This window comes from Rhinolophus sinicus, chromosome 3 (assembly GCF_057876585.1).
Source record: "Rhinolophus sinicus isolate RSI-liver-muscle chromosome 3, RSI-T2T, whole genome shotgun sequence".
Lineage (NCBI taxonomy): Eukaryota > Metazoa > Chordata > Mammalia > Chiroptera > Rhinolophidae > Rhinolophus > Rhinolophus sinicus.
The window spans coordinates 56,773,800-56,787,528 of record NC_142503.1 but is presented as its reverse complement, the minus strand read 5'-3'; the positions used below and the strand labels follow the sequence as shown (position 1 = coordinate 56,787,528).

At 38.8% G+C, this 13,729-nt stretch overlaps 1 protein-coding gene across 4 annotated transcripts in view; it reads right to left on the bottom strand.

Moving 5' to 3' along the window:
- The window catches only part of RASA1 (RAS p21 protein activator 1), a 98,191-nt gene extending 91,941 nt beyond the window's left edge, over positions 1-6,250 (bottom strand). For 2 of the 4 annotated variants that reach the window (XM_088796602.1, XM_088796601.1), the window contains exon 1: positions 5,143-5,800. In XM_088796602.1, the coding sequence (XP_088652728.1) occupies positions 5,143-5,660 (518 nt within the window). In that variant the 5' untranslated portion in view covers positions 5,661-5,800. Of the gene's footprint in view, positions 1-5,142 lie in introns of all 4 variants that reach the window. The other 2 variants (XM_019746367.3, XM_019746368.3) reach the window with 2 other exon arrangements.
- Between the last annotated feature and the right edge of the window lie 7,479 nt (positions 6,251-13,729).

Here is a 13,729-nt window from a genome sequence, read left to right as displayed (position 1 = left end):
GTGGTAACAAGCAAAATCTATTGTGGGGATATTTGACTCATTTAATGAAAGACAATTTACCACTCTGAGCCTAAGGGAAGAACTTGTAAGTACTTGCTCCTTTTCCCACCTCCTCCTGCATCACTGGCGTTCTAGTACTTTCTGATATTACATGTAAATGAATACATGAGGTAGGCTATAACTTTGGTGTCCCCAAAGAAATCTCACCTTCAATATTAATGCCCTTGCAGTCTCTTCCATACTAAATATGGACTGGGTCATTATGATTAGCATTGGCCACTGAACATTACCACACATGAAGAACACAGAGGCTTGATCAATACTGACACAGAGAGGGTGTCCTCTTTGAATGCTCCCCTGTGGAACTCAACTGCCATGCTGTGAAGAAGCTAAAGCTAATGAAGTAGAGAGGCTACAAGGAGGGAGAGAGGGGAAGTTATGAGGGAGAGAGAGGAAGGTGGGAGGAGGGTAAGAGAGAGAGAGACCCAGCTGGTCGAGCCACCCCAGCTGAGGCACCAGACATCATGAGTTAAGAAGCTGCTTTGGATGTTATAGCGAAGAGATGACACACAGAACAGTCCTCATCAAGCCCTACCAACATTTTAGAATCAAGAGCGAATAAATATTACTTTAGCAATTAAGTTTTAGAGTGAAGCGACACATAAAACAATACATGCAAACCAATTAGAACAGTGCTTGTTAGTTAGTAAGCAACCAAGAAATGTCAGCAGTAATAGCTGTTATTGTTAATAATCATTACAAGTCCCCAGTTCCCCAAGGTATTGTTTTGGGTATTTCAGCTGCTCTTAAAGGCATTCTCTCATTTCTTAATGGCCAGTAAAGAGACAAAACCAAAACAACCTAAAGCTGACTCTTCAGTTCTCCCTTTCTTCTTCCTAATTTTTGTCTGTCAATGTTTACCTGGTTTTCAAAGATCCAGACCAATTCTAGCCTTTGGCTATGCTCTGTATTCTCAGTAATTGCAGGGACCCCCCTCAACCTCCCTCCAGAGGGCAGGTAAATATAATTAAGAATTCAGCAGGATAGACCCTTCACTAGGGTCAAAAGTTTATACTCGTTTAACTTATACTTCTTTGTTACCTGATAGAATCATTAGGCAAAGGGCATAGGAACCAATAACCTCTTGTTCAGAAAATAAATTAAGCAGCAGGGAACACATACCTGCTACTTTTCTTCAGATCTGACTGATCTTAATTATATAAATTTCTTATTCTTTTAACCCCCATGACCCTGTGCACAGACTTCACTCATGATATTTTAATTTAACCTGACTCATTATAATTGGTTTACCTAATATTCTACTAGATCTAAAACTCTTTTTGAAGAGAGACTCATTGAGAAAAAGGGCTTCTTACTCATTGTTGTAATCCCTTAAATCAAGCACCTACTATATTGCTCTACTACTTACACAAATAGGGTACAAAATCTGGGTCCTGGTCAGCAATTAGTCCATAACTAATTTTTGCAATTCTCACCCCATTTTTATTAAGAAATACTGACTCACCCATAGTTATAACCTAAACAGTGACAAAGTTATTGAACACTACATGTCCCAACATTAACAATTATTTGACTTATGAATGATTTTATTTTTGTAGAAACTGCAAAATGATTTTTAAGGGGAAAATGGTATTATTTATATTCCTTATTTCTTTTTCCTTTAAGTTTCAGGCTTGGAAGCCTGCATATTAGGTCCAGGGTAAGAGCTAGACCAGATGCCAAGCAAATAATATCAAAGGTAAAGCAAAATGGAGAACTCAGAATTCACCTGAAAGGGACAACCACTACTCAGCACAAGCAGTCCACTCTCAAGCAGCAAGGGCAACCTGTGATTTCTCAAGCGATGCTATGAAATTGAGACTTCTTAAATGTGAAGTCTTCCGGTTTTTAAATGGTGGCAACTAATTACTACATGTTTGAAATACACTAAGAGCAAGCAATATATATCTATGGGTTGTATTCAACTCAAGGGCCTCCCTCTACTGCAGGCTCATAGATTAAAAATAATAAGTTATAGATAGACGGATAGATAGATGATTGATAGATAGACAGATGATAGATAGATGATTGATTGATAGATAGATAGATAGATAGATAGATAGATAGATAGATAGATAGATAGATAAAACTGAAGGTGTAGTAAGGGAACAATACTCCTTTACTATCACCCCTCACCTCTAGGGGAGAGAGAAAGAAATAACAAGAACCATGAAAAGCAGCTCCATAAAATTACAGGGAGTACCAGTGACAAACTCCTTTAATTTAACCTTTCACTCTCTCCTGAAAAAGAAACCTGTTAGCAGTTTTAGATACAGAACCTTTTGTGGCGTAAAAATATATGGAGAGAATTTTTTTGTATTTAAATTATTTTCCTCAAAACTTGCAAAAAGGAAAATATTCAAATAAATGGAATAGTTAAAATTATACAAACTTTTCCAGCCTTAACCAAACTAATAAAAATGAGCAATAATAAACATGAGACCAATGATTCACCATGCACACAGAAAAACAAGGTACAAAATACTAATAGCGTTAATATATTTGCACTAGTCGATCTACATATTGTCACTTGACTCTCTTGTAACCAACAGCACCAAACTAGCTGAATACAAGGTTCAACTCTGTGACCAGGGAGCCCTAGTCTAACAAACCACTGTGGACTCAATCCTGTGACCTGGACCTCCCTCAATAACATACTATCAATAACTAAGATGACCAGTCACTAGTAATCAAATATTAATTGAATCCAAAAACATTTCTTCAACACTTTCATGAAAGAGTTAACATTATTTAACCAATCATTAAGACCTCTTCCTCATTTAAAACTAGGAATTTATAGAAAACACTTGAATTTCAACCTAAACCTGCTTGACTTGATGAAAGCCTTTATGAAGTTAAAATTTTTAATATAAATCACTATAGACAGGCTTTTGGAGTTCAAAATAGAGAGAGAAGGGCTATTTGAAGCTATTCTCTAAAATAGCTATTCATAAGGGAGTCCCTACACCAATAGAATTAGTAGACAATGTAATGACAATAAAATTATATTATTGCTATTTGGGGAGACTATTTATTGAACACTTATTACGTGCCAGACACTGTATTGCATATGTTCAGGGTTCTCATTAAACTTTAAAAACGACCATACGAGGGAGGTACCATTATTATCCCCATTTTACAGATGGGGACACTGACCTTTCCAAGATCACACAGCTAGTAAGTGGTAGTCAGGATTCCAACCCAAATCTTGTCTAACTTCAGAATTTGCACGCTTAAACCACTACACTGTATTGCCTCCAGTGACTCTGGGTTGATATCTAAGATAAAGAAAAGAGGGAAATTTGTACTTCTCAGTGGCAAACTTAAAAAACATACTAGAAATGGAGGATACTTTTTAGAAATAGAACAAATCTCATATGGATAGTCACACAAATATTTTTATTCTCAAATACATAACACAAAATGAAAATCTCATACAATGGACTCCTTACAAACACAATTTTCCTATGTACTTTTTCATGTTTATTACAAAAAACTGAATGGGAATGTTCTGTATTTTCTGCTCAATTTTGCTGTGAATCTAAAATTGCTCTACAAATTCTATTTGTAAAAAATTTAAAACTACAATATAGTAAATATGCCTAATTCAATTATAAACTGGCCTAAGACTATATTCTTTCATTATGAAAAGTTGTACTTTATTATAACTATAGTGCTGAGTATGTAGTGGGTACTTTATGTTTAACTGATTTTTTTCAAAAAGGTTTGAAAGTGTGTAAACGGTGTGTAAAATTTGAATTTTTAACACTCTCAGAACACCTTCAGAAAAGTCTGCAATACACAGACCTGACATGATAAGTTGGAATACAATTAGATAAAGAAAACTGAAGTCGTATTGAACAACATAAAGGAAAACAACACCCCTATACCAAGGCTGACATAAGACTAACTTTACTTTTCTACCTAGGTATCAAAAGATGTAGCCTTAAGACAGAATAGGTTAGTATTACCTAATAGGTTCCTAATTTGTTTTTTTTTAAGTCCTTTCTAAATACTCCAAAGAAACTTATCCAAAAAAATTTTTTTAAATAATACTTTAAAGTGTCCAGAGTAACTGTCAACCAAACCTTTTTTTCCTCTGATATTCACCAAGGTTGCAGAAATTCTAAAGATCTATTAGGATAGATGTGCGAGTTCTATACAAGTTTTGCCTCCTTTCACCATCAGAACATCAACATTTTCCTCTCATCAAGGTCCACCTTCATACATAAACACATACCTAAATTCAATTATGAAGATAACAAGAGAGATGTACTAACTTTATACAGAAAAGTCATTTGTTCGATATATTGTGCAGTAGACTGTCAAAATTTAGAAATAGAATACTGTATTGGTCACCAATAAAAAGTGTTGAAAGGGAAGCATGCTATTAATTTTGTTTTACTTCAATACTGTACTTACAAAGTCTCAACTATAAAAGAATGGCACTAATATTAATACATAGGAATTCAAAGGCACAAGTTACAGATACTGTTGGAGTACTGGCCCTTAATCACACCTGTAAGTCATAGAACTCCTTTTCTTTCTCGCTGACACAGGTTTTCGTAAGTCATCCAAAAACTTTTGCATCGCTATGCTTTTCAATAGGCAGAAGTTAGGATTTGCAGTGGAACAAAAACAAAGCATTCTGACCAAGGCATGTTTCAAATGATAATCAGTACAGCACTCATTCAAATACTTGTATTCAAAACTTCTAATTAATCATCCAGCTCCAATAGAGAACACACACAGGTTAATACTATATAAGACTACGACTGCCTCGGTAGCTGCCAGCTCAGCTGAATCCCAGGACGCCACCTCAATTGAGAAGGGGTAGAACCACATCCGGTTGTCACCTGATACACATTTCCCCATGCTTCCCATCTTAAAAACTTTACATCTTCCCAGAGGAAGCCAGGGAATGCGCCCGTCGGGAAGATAAGTGATCAAATTAAATCCCTACGCGTAGAACCTGAAGCTTCAAAACTTTTCACAACAAATTAAGCTGACAGAACGAGTACGTTTTTCCACTTATTTCCAGGGGCCAACTTTCCCCGTCACTAAACAGCGGTCTTGACTTACTGGTTAGTTGGAGGAGCGGTCAGCGGGATGGCCACCTCTTCCTCCTCGTATTCTGGTCCATCTAGAGAGTCACCTTCGTCCACTGTTCCCAGGCCCGCGCCCAAAGGGGGCAGTTGAGGAGGAGGTGGCAGAGGAGGGAATCCGCCGCCTGCCCCGAAGTTCTCAGCAGGCAACGAAGTGGTCCCTTTGGCGAGAGCCATCTCCCCACCAGGTCCGGCGGCGGCAGCACCAGCCACGCCAGCAGCAGCACCTCCTCCTGACAGCGCGGCTCCCCCCAGTGTCCCTGCCACAGACCCGGCTCCTAGGAACCCTGACCCCAAAGCGGCTCCGCTACCCAGAGTCCCGGCCACTCCGGCCTCCGCCAGCCCAGGATAGGGGGCGGCTGCCACAGGAAGGGCCGGAGGTATCTTCACCCGACACACTGCCGGATAGGCACTCGAGCCCGCGGCCGCGCCGCCTCCTGCTGCCCCGGCGGTCACCGGACCGCCCTCCTCACTGCCGGCCTCGGCCGCCATCATGTTGAAGTCCGCTCTACTCTGCCTTACCCAGCCCGCCCGGGAGCCCCGGGGGCCACCAGGCCCGGGCTCCGAGCCGCCCCACCCAGACGCGTCCCCTCTTCAGCTCCCCAGGCGGAGGAAACAACAACAAAAGGAGAGTCGCCGCCGCGCCCCCTCCTCGGGCCACAGCCCAGGCTCCCGAGCTGCCCGGGTTACGGGAAGCGAAGTGGGCAAAAAACCCAACGCCTGCACAAACGCCGCCCAAACCTTCCTCTATACACCCACACTCACGCACATACATGCACAGAAGCGAAAAACTTCCTGGCTCACTAAAGAGGAAGGGAAGCACTGGGGAAGCGGCTGGGCGGCTGCCGCTCCCTGGGCCACCGCCGCTGCCGCCGCCACCGCTTCACCACCCCAGTTCCGGCCACCCCCACCGCAGCCACCGCTGGTGCCGCTGCTGGGGCTGGGGCCACTGCAGCCGCCTCATCCTCCACAGGCCTGGAGACAGGAGGGGTGGGGAGAAAAGAGGAAGGGGGGCGGGGTAGTGGGGAAGTCGACTGAACTGCTCCCAACCTGGAGCGCTCAGTGAAATAGACGAGAGAGAAAGGAAGGCGGAGCACCGGAGGAGGAGCGGAGGGAAGGAAGGGCGGGGAAGGAGGAGGGAGAGGGCGCTTCTGCGCAGGCGCGTTGCGGGAGCGGGTGGGGAATGGGCCTGGAGAAAGGAAAAGGAAGAGTCCGGAGGGAAGGAAGCAGCGGGGACGCGCGATGCGCGGTCGCGCCCGCTGTCCCACTCCGGTTCGGGCGCGTGGCGGCGCGGCCGCTTCTCGCAGCGGTGTCGCCAGTGGCGCGCGCCTGTCTCACTGGGCTTTGTTTGATGGACGAGTGGGGAGGGGAAGGGAAGAGTGGGTAGCTAAGCAAGCTGTCGCTCAGCTCCGTGAAAACAGGAGAGAAAAGGGTAAGAAAGCCTAGAGAGGAAAGACGGGGGAAAAGGAACGGAAGATACGCAAAACCAGTTCACAGCTTCCTGACCCGTAGAAAAAATACCATTAGCCGGCGGCGCAAACACCTAACGGCCGAGGACCGGGGTAGGGGTGTTGGGATGGGGGACTTGCAGACTGCTTCGAAGGTTGAGGCAGTACTATTAATGTTTTCATTTTTGTTGCATAATATAAATCACTATATGACTATTGCAAACTTAGAAAATGAAATAAAGCACTAGGCTCTACTCAAGAAAACGAAATGGATACGGGGGGCGGGGGGGGGAGACTATTGGAAGCGTTAAGAATTTTCGCAGAAATAATGGTTGTGAAGTCAGATTTCTATGACTATACACGTTTTGTTTTCTTCATTGACCTTACCTCTCCTCTGTTCTCTTACCCCCTCTCTCTCTCTGTCTCTCTCTCTTTCACACACACACACACACACACACACACACCTGTGCCATTGCCAAGTCTATTGGGTACTAATGAGGTGTGGAGAGGAGGGGTGCTACATACCACACCAATCAATACACTTTTGTCCTCTTTTATGTGAAAAAGAAAGCAAGGCATGCTCCATAATTCACATGTGACACACAAGAGGACTTTCAACAAGGCAAATGTCAAGAATGTCCCGAAGTGCCCATTCAAAAATTACCAATAAACTGAAATCTAACCCTTAATATAGCCAAAAAGGAGGTGGGTTTTGTTTTGTCTTTTATACTTCTATACATGACTTGTATTCATCTTTTGTTACCGGTATTTATTATTACAATTTTAATACAGTTTTCCTTTCTTAAAATGTGTGTATGTTTTTTGGCACCCTCTGTTTATGTTTGTGTGTGTGTGTGTGTGTGTGTGTATATATATATATATGTATACACACACACATATATATGAATAAATATATATATGTATTTATAAACACATATGCATTATCACAAAAAAAATGTATACAAGTAGACACTTTGGTCAACGTTGCTGAAGCAGTAGTTCGCCGTAATCAGAAGTGTCTGGACACTGATGGTAACCACTTTGACCACCTCTTGTAATTGCAGAAATCAAATGTGACTTGTATTCATCTTTTATTATCGGTATATATTATTACAACTTTAATACAGTTTTCCTTTCTTAAAATGTGGATACATTTTTTGGCACCTTCTGTAGGTTTGTGTGTGTGTATATATTTATATACACACACTATATATATATATATATATATAGTGTGTGTATATAAATATATATATATATATATATATACACACATATATATGAATAAATATAATTTATAAACACACTATTAATATGTATTCATATAGGTGGAGGAATCATTCCCTTAGTTTGAAATTACAGTATAGGTAATTTGCCCTTTTGGATTCATATATCGTTCTTTTAAATTCTCCCAGGAGGAATCCCACATTAAATACCAGTAAATATTGATCTTTGATATCAATATTTTCTCTAAGGATGATCAAACCAACATAGCACATTGGGGATGGGAAAGGGCTGTAATAGAGGCCCAGGGGAAAAAGGAAAAGACCATTAAGAGTTGTAAAGGTGCGTGAGAGACAATTTACTGTAGTAGTCTGCATAAGCCTATTTGCCAAATCATTGACAAACTTGATTAAACAGTAATCCTGAGGACTCCTTCAGTGTGCTTACTTCTTCACGATGTATCACTTGGGAGAATGAAGATGGACTAGTCACAAGAGTGGTCTCAGACCACCATTATCCTAGGGCCTTGTTAGAAATGCAAATTCATTGGCCCCATTTCGGACACTCTGAATTAGAAACTGCAGTAATCAATGTTTTAATGAGCCTCCAAGTTTACACATTTAAGAACCACCTTACTATAGTATGCTAATCAGGTAGGAGGTATGCAATACCTAAAAATGGTTCTGAAAGAAAGGAATGGGTGAGAAAGCCAACTCAGTGTCGCTCATTAGGTAGGTGGGTAAGAGATGTAGGTATTGGGTTGCTAAACTCTATGTTATTCTAGAAAGGAGATTAGGAAGTGAAAAAGTGCATAATGAAGTAATTCCATAATACTAAAGAGAATAATGAAGACCTACTTCTTATAGTGGCCAACCTGACAAAATTTTGTATTTTTTTTAAACTTAGATCCTCAGAGTTAGAAGAGACCATCAAAATACCTATTCCACCCACTGCCAACAAATTTACATGTAGCCTGTGTTTGAAAAATCTGTGTGTTAACATGCCAGTCCTGCATCACATCCATCCCAATTACCACCATCAGCTTTTGAATGTATGAGGTTGGACTGGCAGATATCACCAACTCTTGGTTATCACTGGTCTCTCTTCCCTAAGAGCTCACACACTATCTGTATGCTGCCTGAGATTCCAAGTCAGGCTATCTACTATAAATTGCAAAATTACCTCCTTCCCCTTTTTTGACATTCCTTAGCAATTAAAGGCCAATATATAATGAAGTCCAACACCAATTACATACTGAGTTATATAGTTTTTTAGTTACTTTTAGGTGGATGTATCTACAAAACTATACTGCAAATATAAACCTGTTGTCTATCCTACTGCCTAGCCCAGTAATAGGCATCCTTGCCAACTGCTTTGAACAGATCTCCATCCTTTTAACAAATACTGGAATAGATCAGTATCTTTGGACAGCAATTGCGCAACTAGTAAGAAAGACTCTATTTTAAATCAAACTAATACCAACATCTTACCTTATATTTAATCTTACAGTTTTGCTGTCTTTTTCATCCAAAAAGATTACCATGTATTTTTGATGAGGTATTTTCAAATATGTTATATATTTATTTTGTTTGACAGATGTAGGCTTTCATCCTTACTCTTCTCTTGTGTACTTCCTTAATCTCAAATCAGTCATCTACCTTCAGTGACATTTTATTTTTTTCCAGAAGAGTGAAATGTTTCTACATTTATTTTTGTCTATTGCCTTTTTTCTTTTTCTTCTTACCTTGACCCTTTGCCCTTCTCTCATTCATGTTCTCTTTTTTCCTGCTAATTTCTACTTCAATTTCTGCTTCTGTGTTTTCCTTTTCTTCTAAGCCCCTGAATTTCCTGACATAGATATACTCCTTGAAGTTTCATGAGTCAAAAACTGAAGAACAATTTTTTAGAAAACAATGAAATATCTCCATGGAGAAAGGCATTACAGAGATTCTGCAGGAATTGGTGCAAGGTGCGGTGTTATGTAACACCAACTAACAAAGGGAAGTAAACAGTCTGTTAATTAAATTCACAGATAATATTAAACAGGAGGTACTGAAAAACAGAACAATATCCAAAAGAGGAAAATTCAAATAGCTTTTACCTTTAATAAAGCGATTTTGATATCTATGATTTTAGAAAAGTAGCTCTACATATTGAATTGAACATAGTATTTAATGAAGGATGAATGATCAAAAATGCTGAACAAAGACTTGTGGGTGAAAAGAATCCGAACATTTAATTTAAAAAATGAATTTGACTCATTCTGATTATATTGGCATCCCAAATATGAATGTAATACTTTCTGAAATATTTTGCAGTTTTGATACCTCAGTATGTGAAAGGTAATTCTGAGTCAGTAACAAAATTTTACAGGACCTCAGAAGGGTTAGATCAAATATATGAGTAGTTTCTGAGGGGAAGACTAAGGAAGAAGTGATAAAGAGCTTACAGCTGTGTTTGAAGAATCGCAAATTATGTTTCATGTCCGAGTACATACTTAGGTATACAAATAGACTTCTAAGTTTATCTAAATAGTGTCAAAAGGTTTCAGTTACCCTAAAATTTGAAAGGAAGCCTTTACTCCTAACCCCTAATATTCCTGGTGCACTTGTTGATCACATCTTAAAATGCCCAATATTATAAATTTCCGTATTGGGGATATGTTTTGAGAAAATAACATTGAGGGGGTACAGGTTAAAGGAATATTTTTTATTTATTAAATTTATTTGGGTGACATTGATTAGTAAAATTATATAGGTTTCAAGTGTACATTTCTGTAATACATCATCTATATATTGCATTGTGTGTTCACTACGCAGAGTCAGATCTCCTTCCATCACCATATATTTGATCCCCTTTACCCTCTTCTGTCCTCCCTCCCCTCTTACCCTCTGGTAACCACTACACTGTTGTTTCTTTGTTTGTTTTTTTTGTTTTGTTCGTTTGTTGCTTTCAGTTTTGTATCCCATATATGAATGAAGTTATATGGTTCCTGACTTTTTCTGTCTGACTTAATTCACTTAGCATTATAATCTCAAAATCCATCCATGTTTTTGTAAATGGCAGTATTTCATCTTTTCTTATGGCAGAGTAGTATTCCACTGTGTATATGTACCATATCTTTATCCAATCATCAATCGAAGGACACTTAGCTTGTTTCCATGTCATAGCCACCATGAATAATACTGCAATGAACATCAGGGTACGTATTTCTATATGGATGAATGTTTTCAGAATTTTTGGGTAAATACCCAGAAGAAGCATTGCTGGATCATATGGTAATTCTATTCTTAATTTTTTAAGGAACCTCCATACTGTTTTCCATAGTGGAGGTACCAGTTTACATTCCCATCAACAGTGTGTGAGGGTTCCTTTTTCTCCACAGCCTCTCCAACACTTGTTAGTATTTGTCTTGTTGATACCCATTCTAACAGGTGTGAAGTGATATCTAATTGCAGTTTTGATTTGTATTTCCCTAAAAGATAATGAAGTTGAGCATTTTTTAATATATCTGCTGGCCATCTAAACTTATATATGGTTAAAGATGCTTAAATCAGTTGGCTCTAAATATCCCTTCACTTGAAAGAAGAGTAGAAAAATGTCTTCTTTTTTTTCATTTAGTTTATCCTTATTCTTCTGTCTGTATTTTGATGATTTTCCATTCTTTCTCAAAAATTTTCTCTCTTCATTATTTCTAGTCTCTTTTTCAATGCTTCCTATTTTCCTCTGACCAAGAACATTTCTGTATTTCCTTCCTGTGCCTTGGTTCCTTTATATGATAATGCCCCATAGGAGAAGTAAAAGACAGAAAAAAGCAAGTGCAATGGTCTTGGGACAAGGGAAATGTGGGTGTCAGGGTGAGTAGGTCTCCAGTCCATATTTTTCTCATAATTACACTGCCATTTCTTGCCCATGTGAGCAACAACTTAAAAATCACCTGAAGCTCAGTCATGGAATCCAACTAACCTACCTCTTCGCCTTAGGAGTCCTGAAAAGTCTCTAATTCAGGTTGCATTCTTAGGTCTACCTGAGAGTCTCCTGGTAATCCCTTCATCTCTAAATTCAGTTAACACATCAAATATACAGACCTCTTTTTTAGTCTTTAAAATATCTATACAATGAAAGGGTTAAATAGAGCCTTGAGTTGAGTAAATTATAAATAAGGCAAAAGTTTTAAGTACATCAGAAGAAATTGTAAGTAATATAACTTTACTAAACTAGAACTACCTTTCTAAGATACTTCTAACTATAATTATTTCTTAATTCACATGTTCCTTTGAAAAACTCAAATTCACCTGTTATCGTCACACAACATTTTTATTTTTTAACTTTCTCTTCATTCTCCATATAATTGTTAAAATCACAATGAAATATAACTTGCAGTACCATAATAATTTCCAGATTTCTGAAGTTTGCAGACTAGAAAAGATTCAACAAAAACTGAAAGACTATTCAATGTTACGAATTTGCCAACTTTAAATTTTGTGAAGTGAGGAATCTTTTGTTGAAGTTATCATTTCCTACCACTCTATTTCATAAAAGGAAAGGACATTTCACTGTAGATAGAAAGAAAAAAAGGAGGAGACTAGAGAGAGAGAAAGTTAGGGAGGGAGAAAAAAAGAAAATGGAAAGAAATAATTCCAGAAAGAAAGAAAATCTTCTGAATCACATAAATTTAGCTTCATGAAATGTGATTATGTTATGTCCTTTTCACTTTTCCATGGATTTATTACAAATTGGCATTGATTTGCAGACCAGGTATCTTAGTTTGGGTTTCCAAAGAAGCAGACTCTGACAGTAAGACTTGAGTGTTGAGTCATTTATGTGGGAGGTGATCCCAGGAAATTTCAGTAGGACAATAAGGAAGGAATGGAAGTCAATACAGGATGTGTTAATTAGCAGGTTACTGGTAAAAGCAACTGAGGTTCAGTCCCATTGGGGAACTCTGGGAGACACCACAGAACCCACCTGAGAGTTGTTGCACCTGAGAGACAAAGGAACTGTGGGTTTTATTCATAAACTCCCATTTGTCATTGGTTGAGAGCTGCTCCTGGAAGCATCTCCTCCCCAACACCTCCAGACTGCCTCATGTGAAGGTTGGGCATCTCCATGGCTACAGAAAGTCCTCAGGTAGAAAGTTACTGGTATTTGCAGTGAGAGGCCATTGCATGCACAGAACAGATAAATGCCAAGGGAGGGATGGGCTTGGCACTGACAGTAACTTATTTCTGTTAAATATAGGTACTTTGGAGTGTTATTTGTTATATTTGAGCCATTTTATATTTAATATATCCTACTCTATTACCTACCAAGGCTATTTAGCTCAAATGGCTACGGAGCTCATTCAGTGTTAATCATGGCCGGGGTGAGAACTTGTTTCTCAGTAATGCATATTATCACGAGAGCAGAGCTGACCAGAGGGGGTGATTTTCTAAGAGTATTTATTACTTGATTACAAACATATTTCCTGTCATTTCTTTTTTTTAACACATATTTTGTGTTAGATAGAAGCAAAAGTGATTATGCATTGGACATAAAGTAGCTTATTGACAACCAAAGGGGAAAGAGTCAAGAAAAACTATCATGAATATTGCAATAGCATTTTTGAAGAAATAATTTGACAATGTTTTATTTTATTAAAAGTGATCCAAAAATCATGCCTTGTAGTTATAGAAAATTTTAAAGTTGTCAAAGTGTTTTCATGTACATTATTGTCCCTTTCACAACTGAAAAAATAAGACAATATTATTGTCAATCGACTGATCTGTAAGCTTTTGAGTTCCAAAGGTGTGGTCAATTCACCTCAAGTGATGAAAGTTTATAATAAGGATTCTTGGGGAAGTAATGTAGGAAAACTGTCCCACAATTAAATGTCTATTCACGTAGGGAACCCTA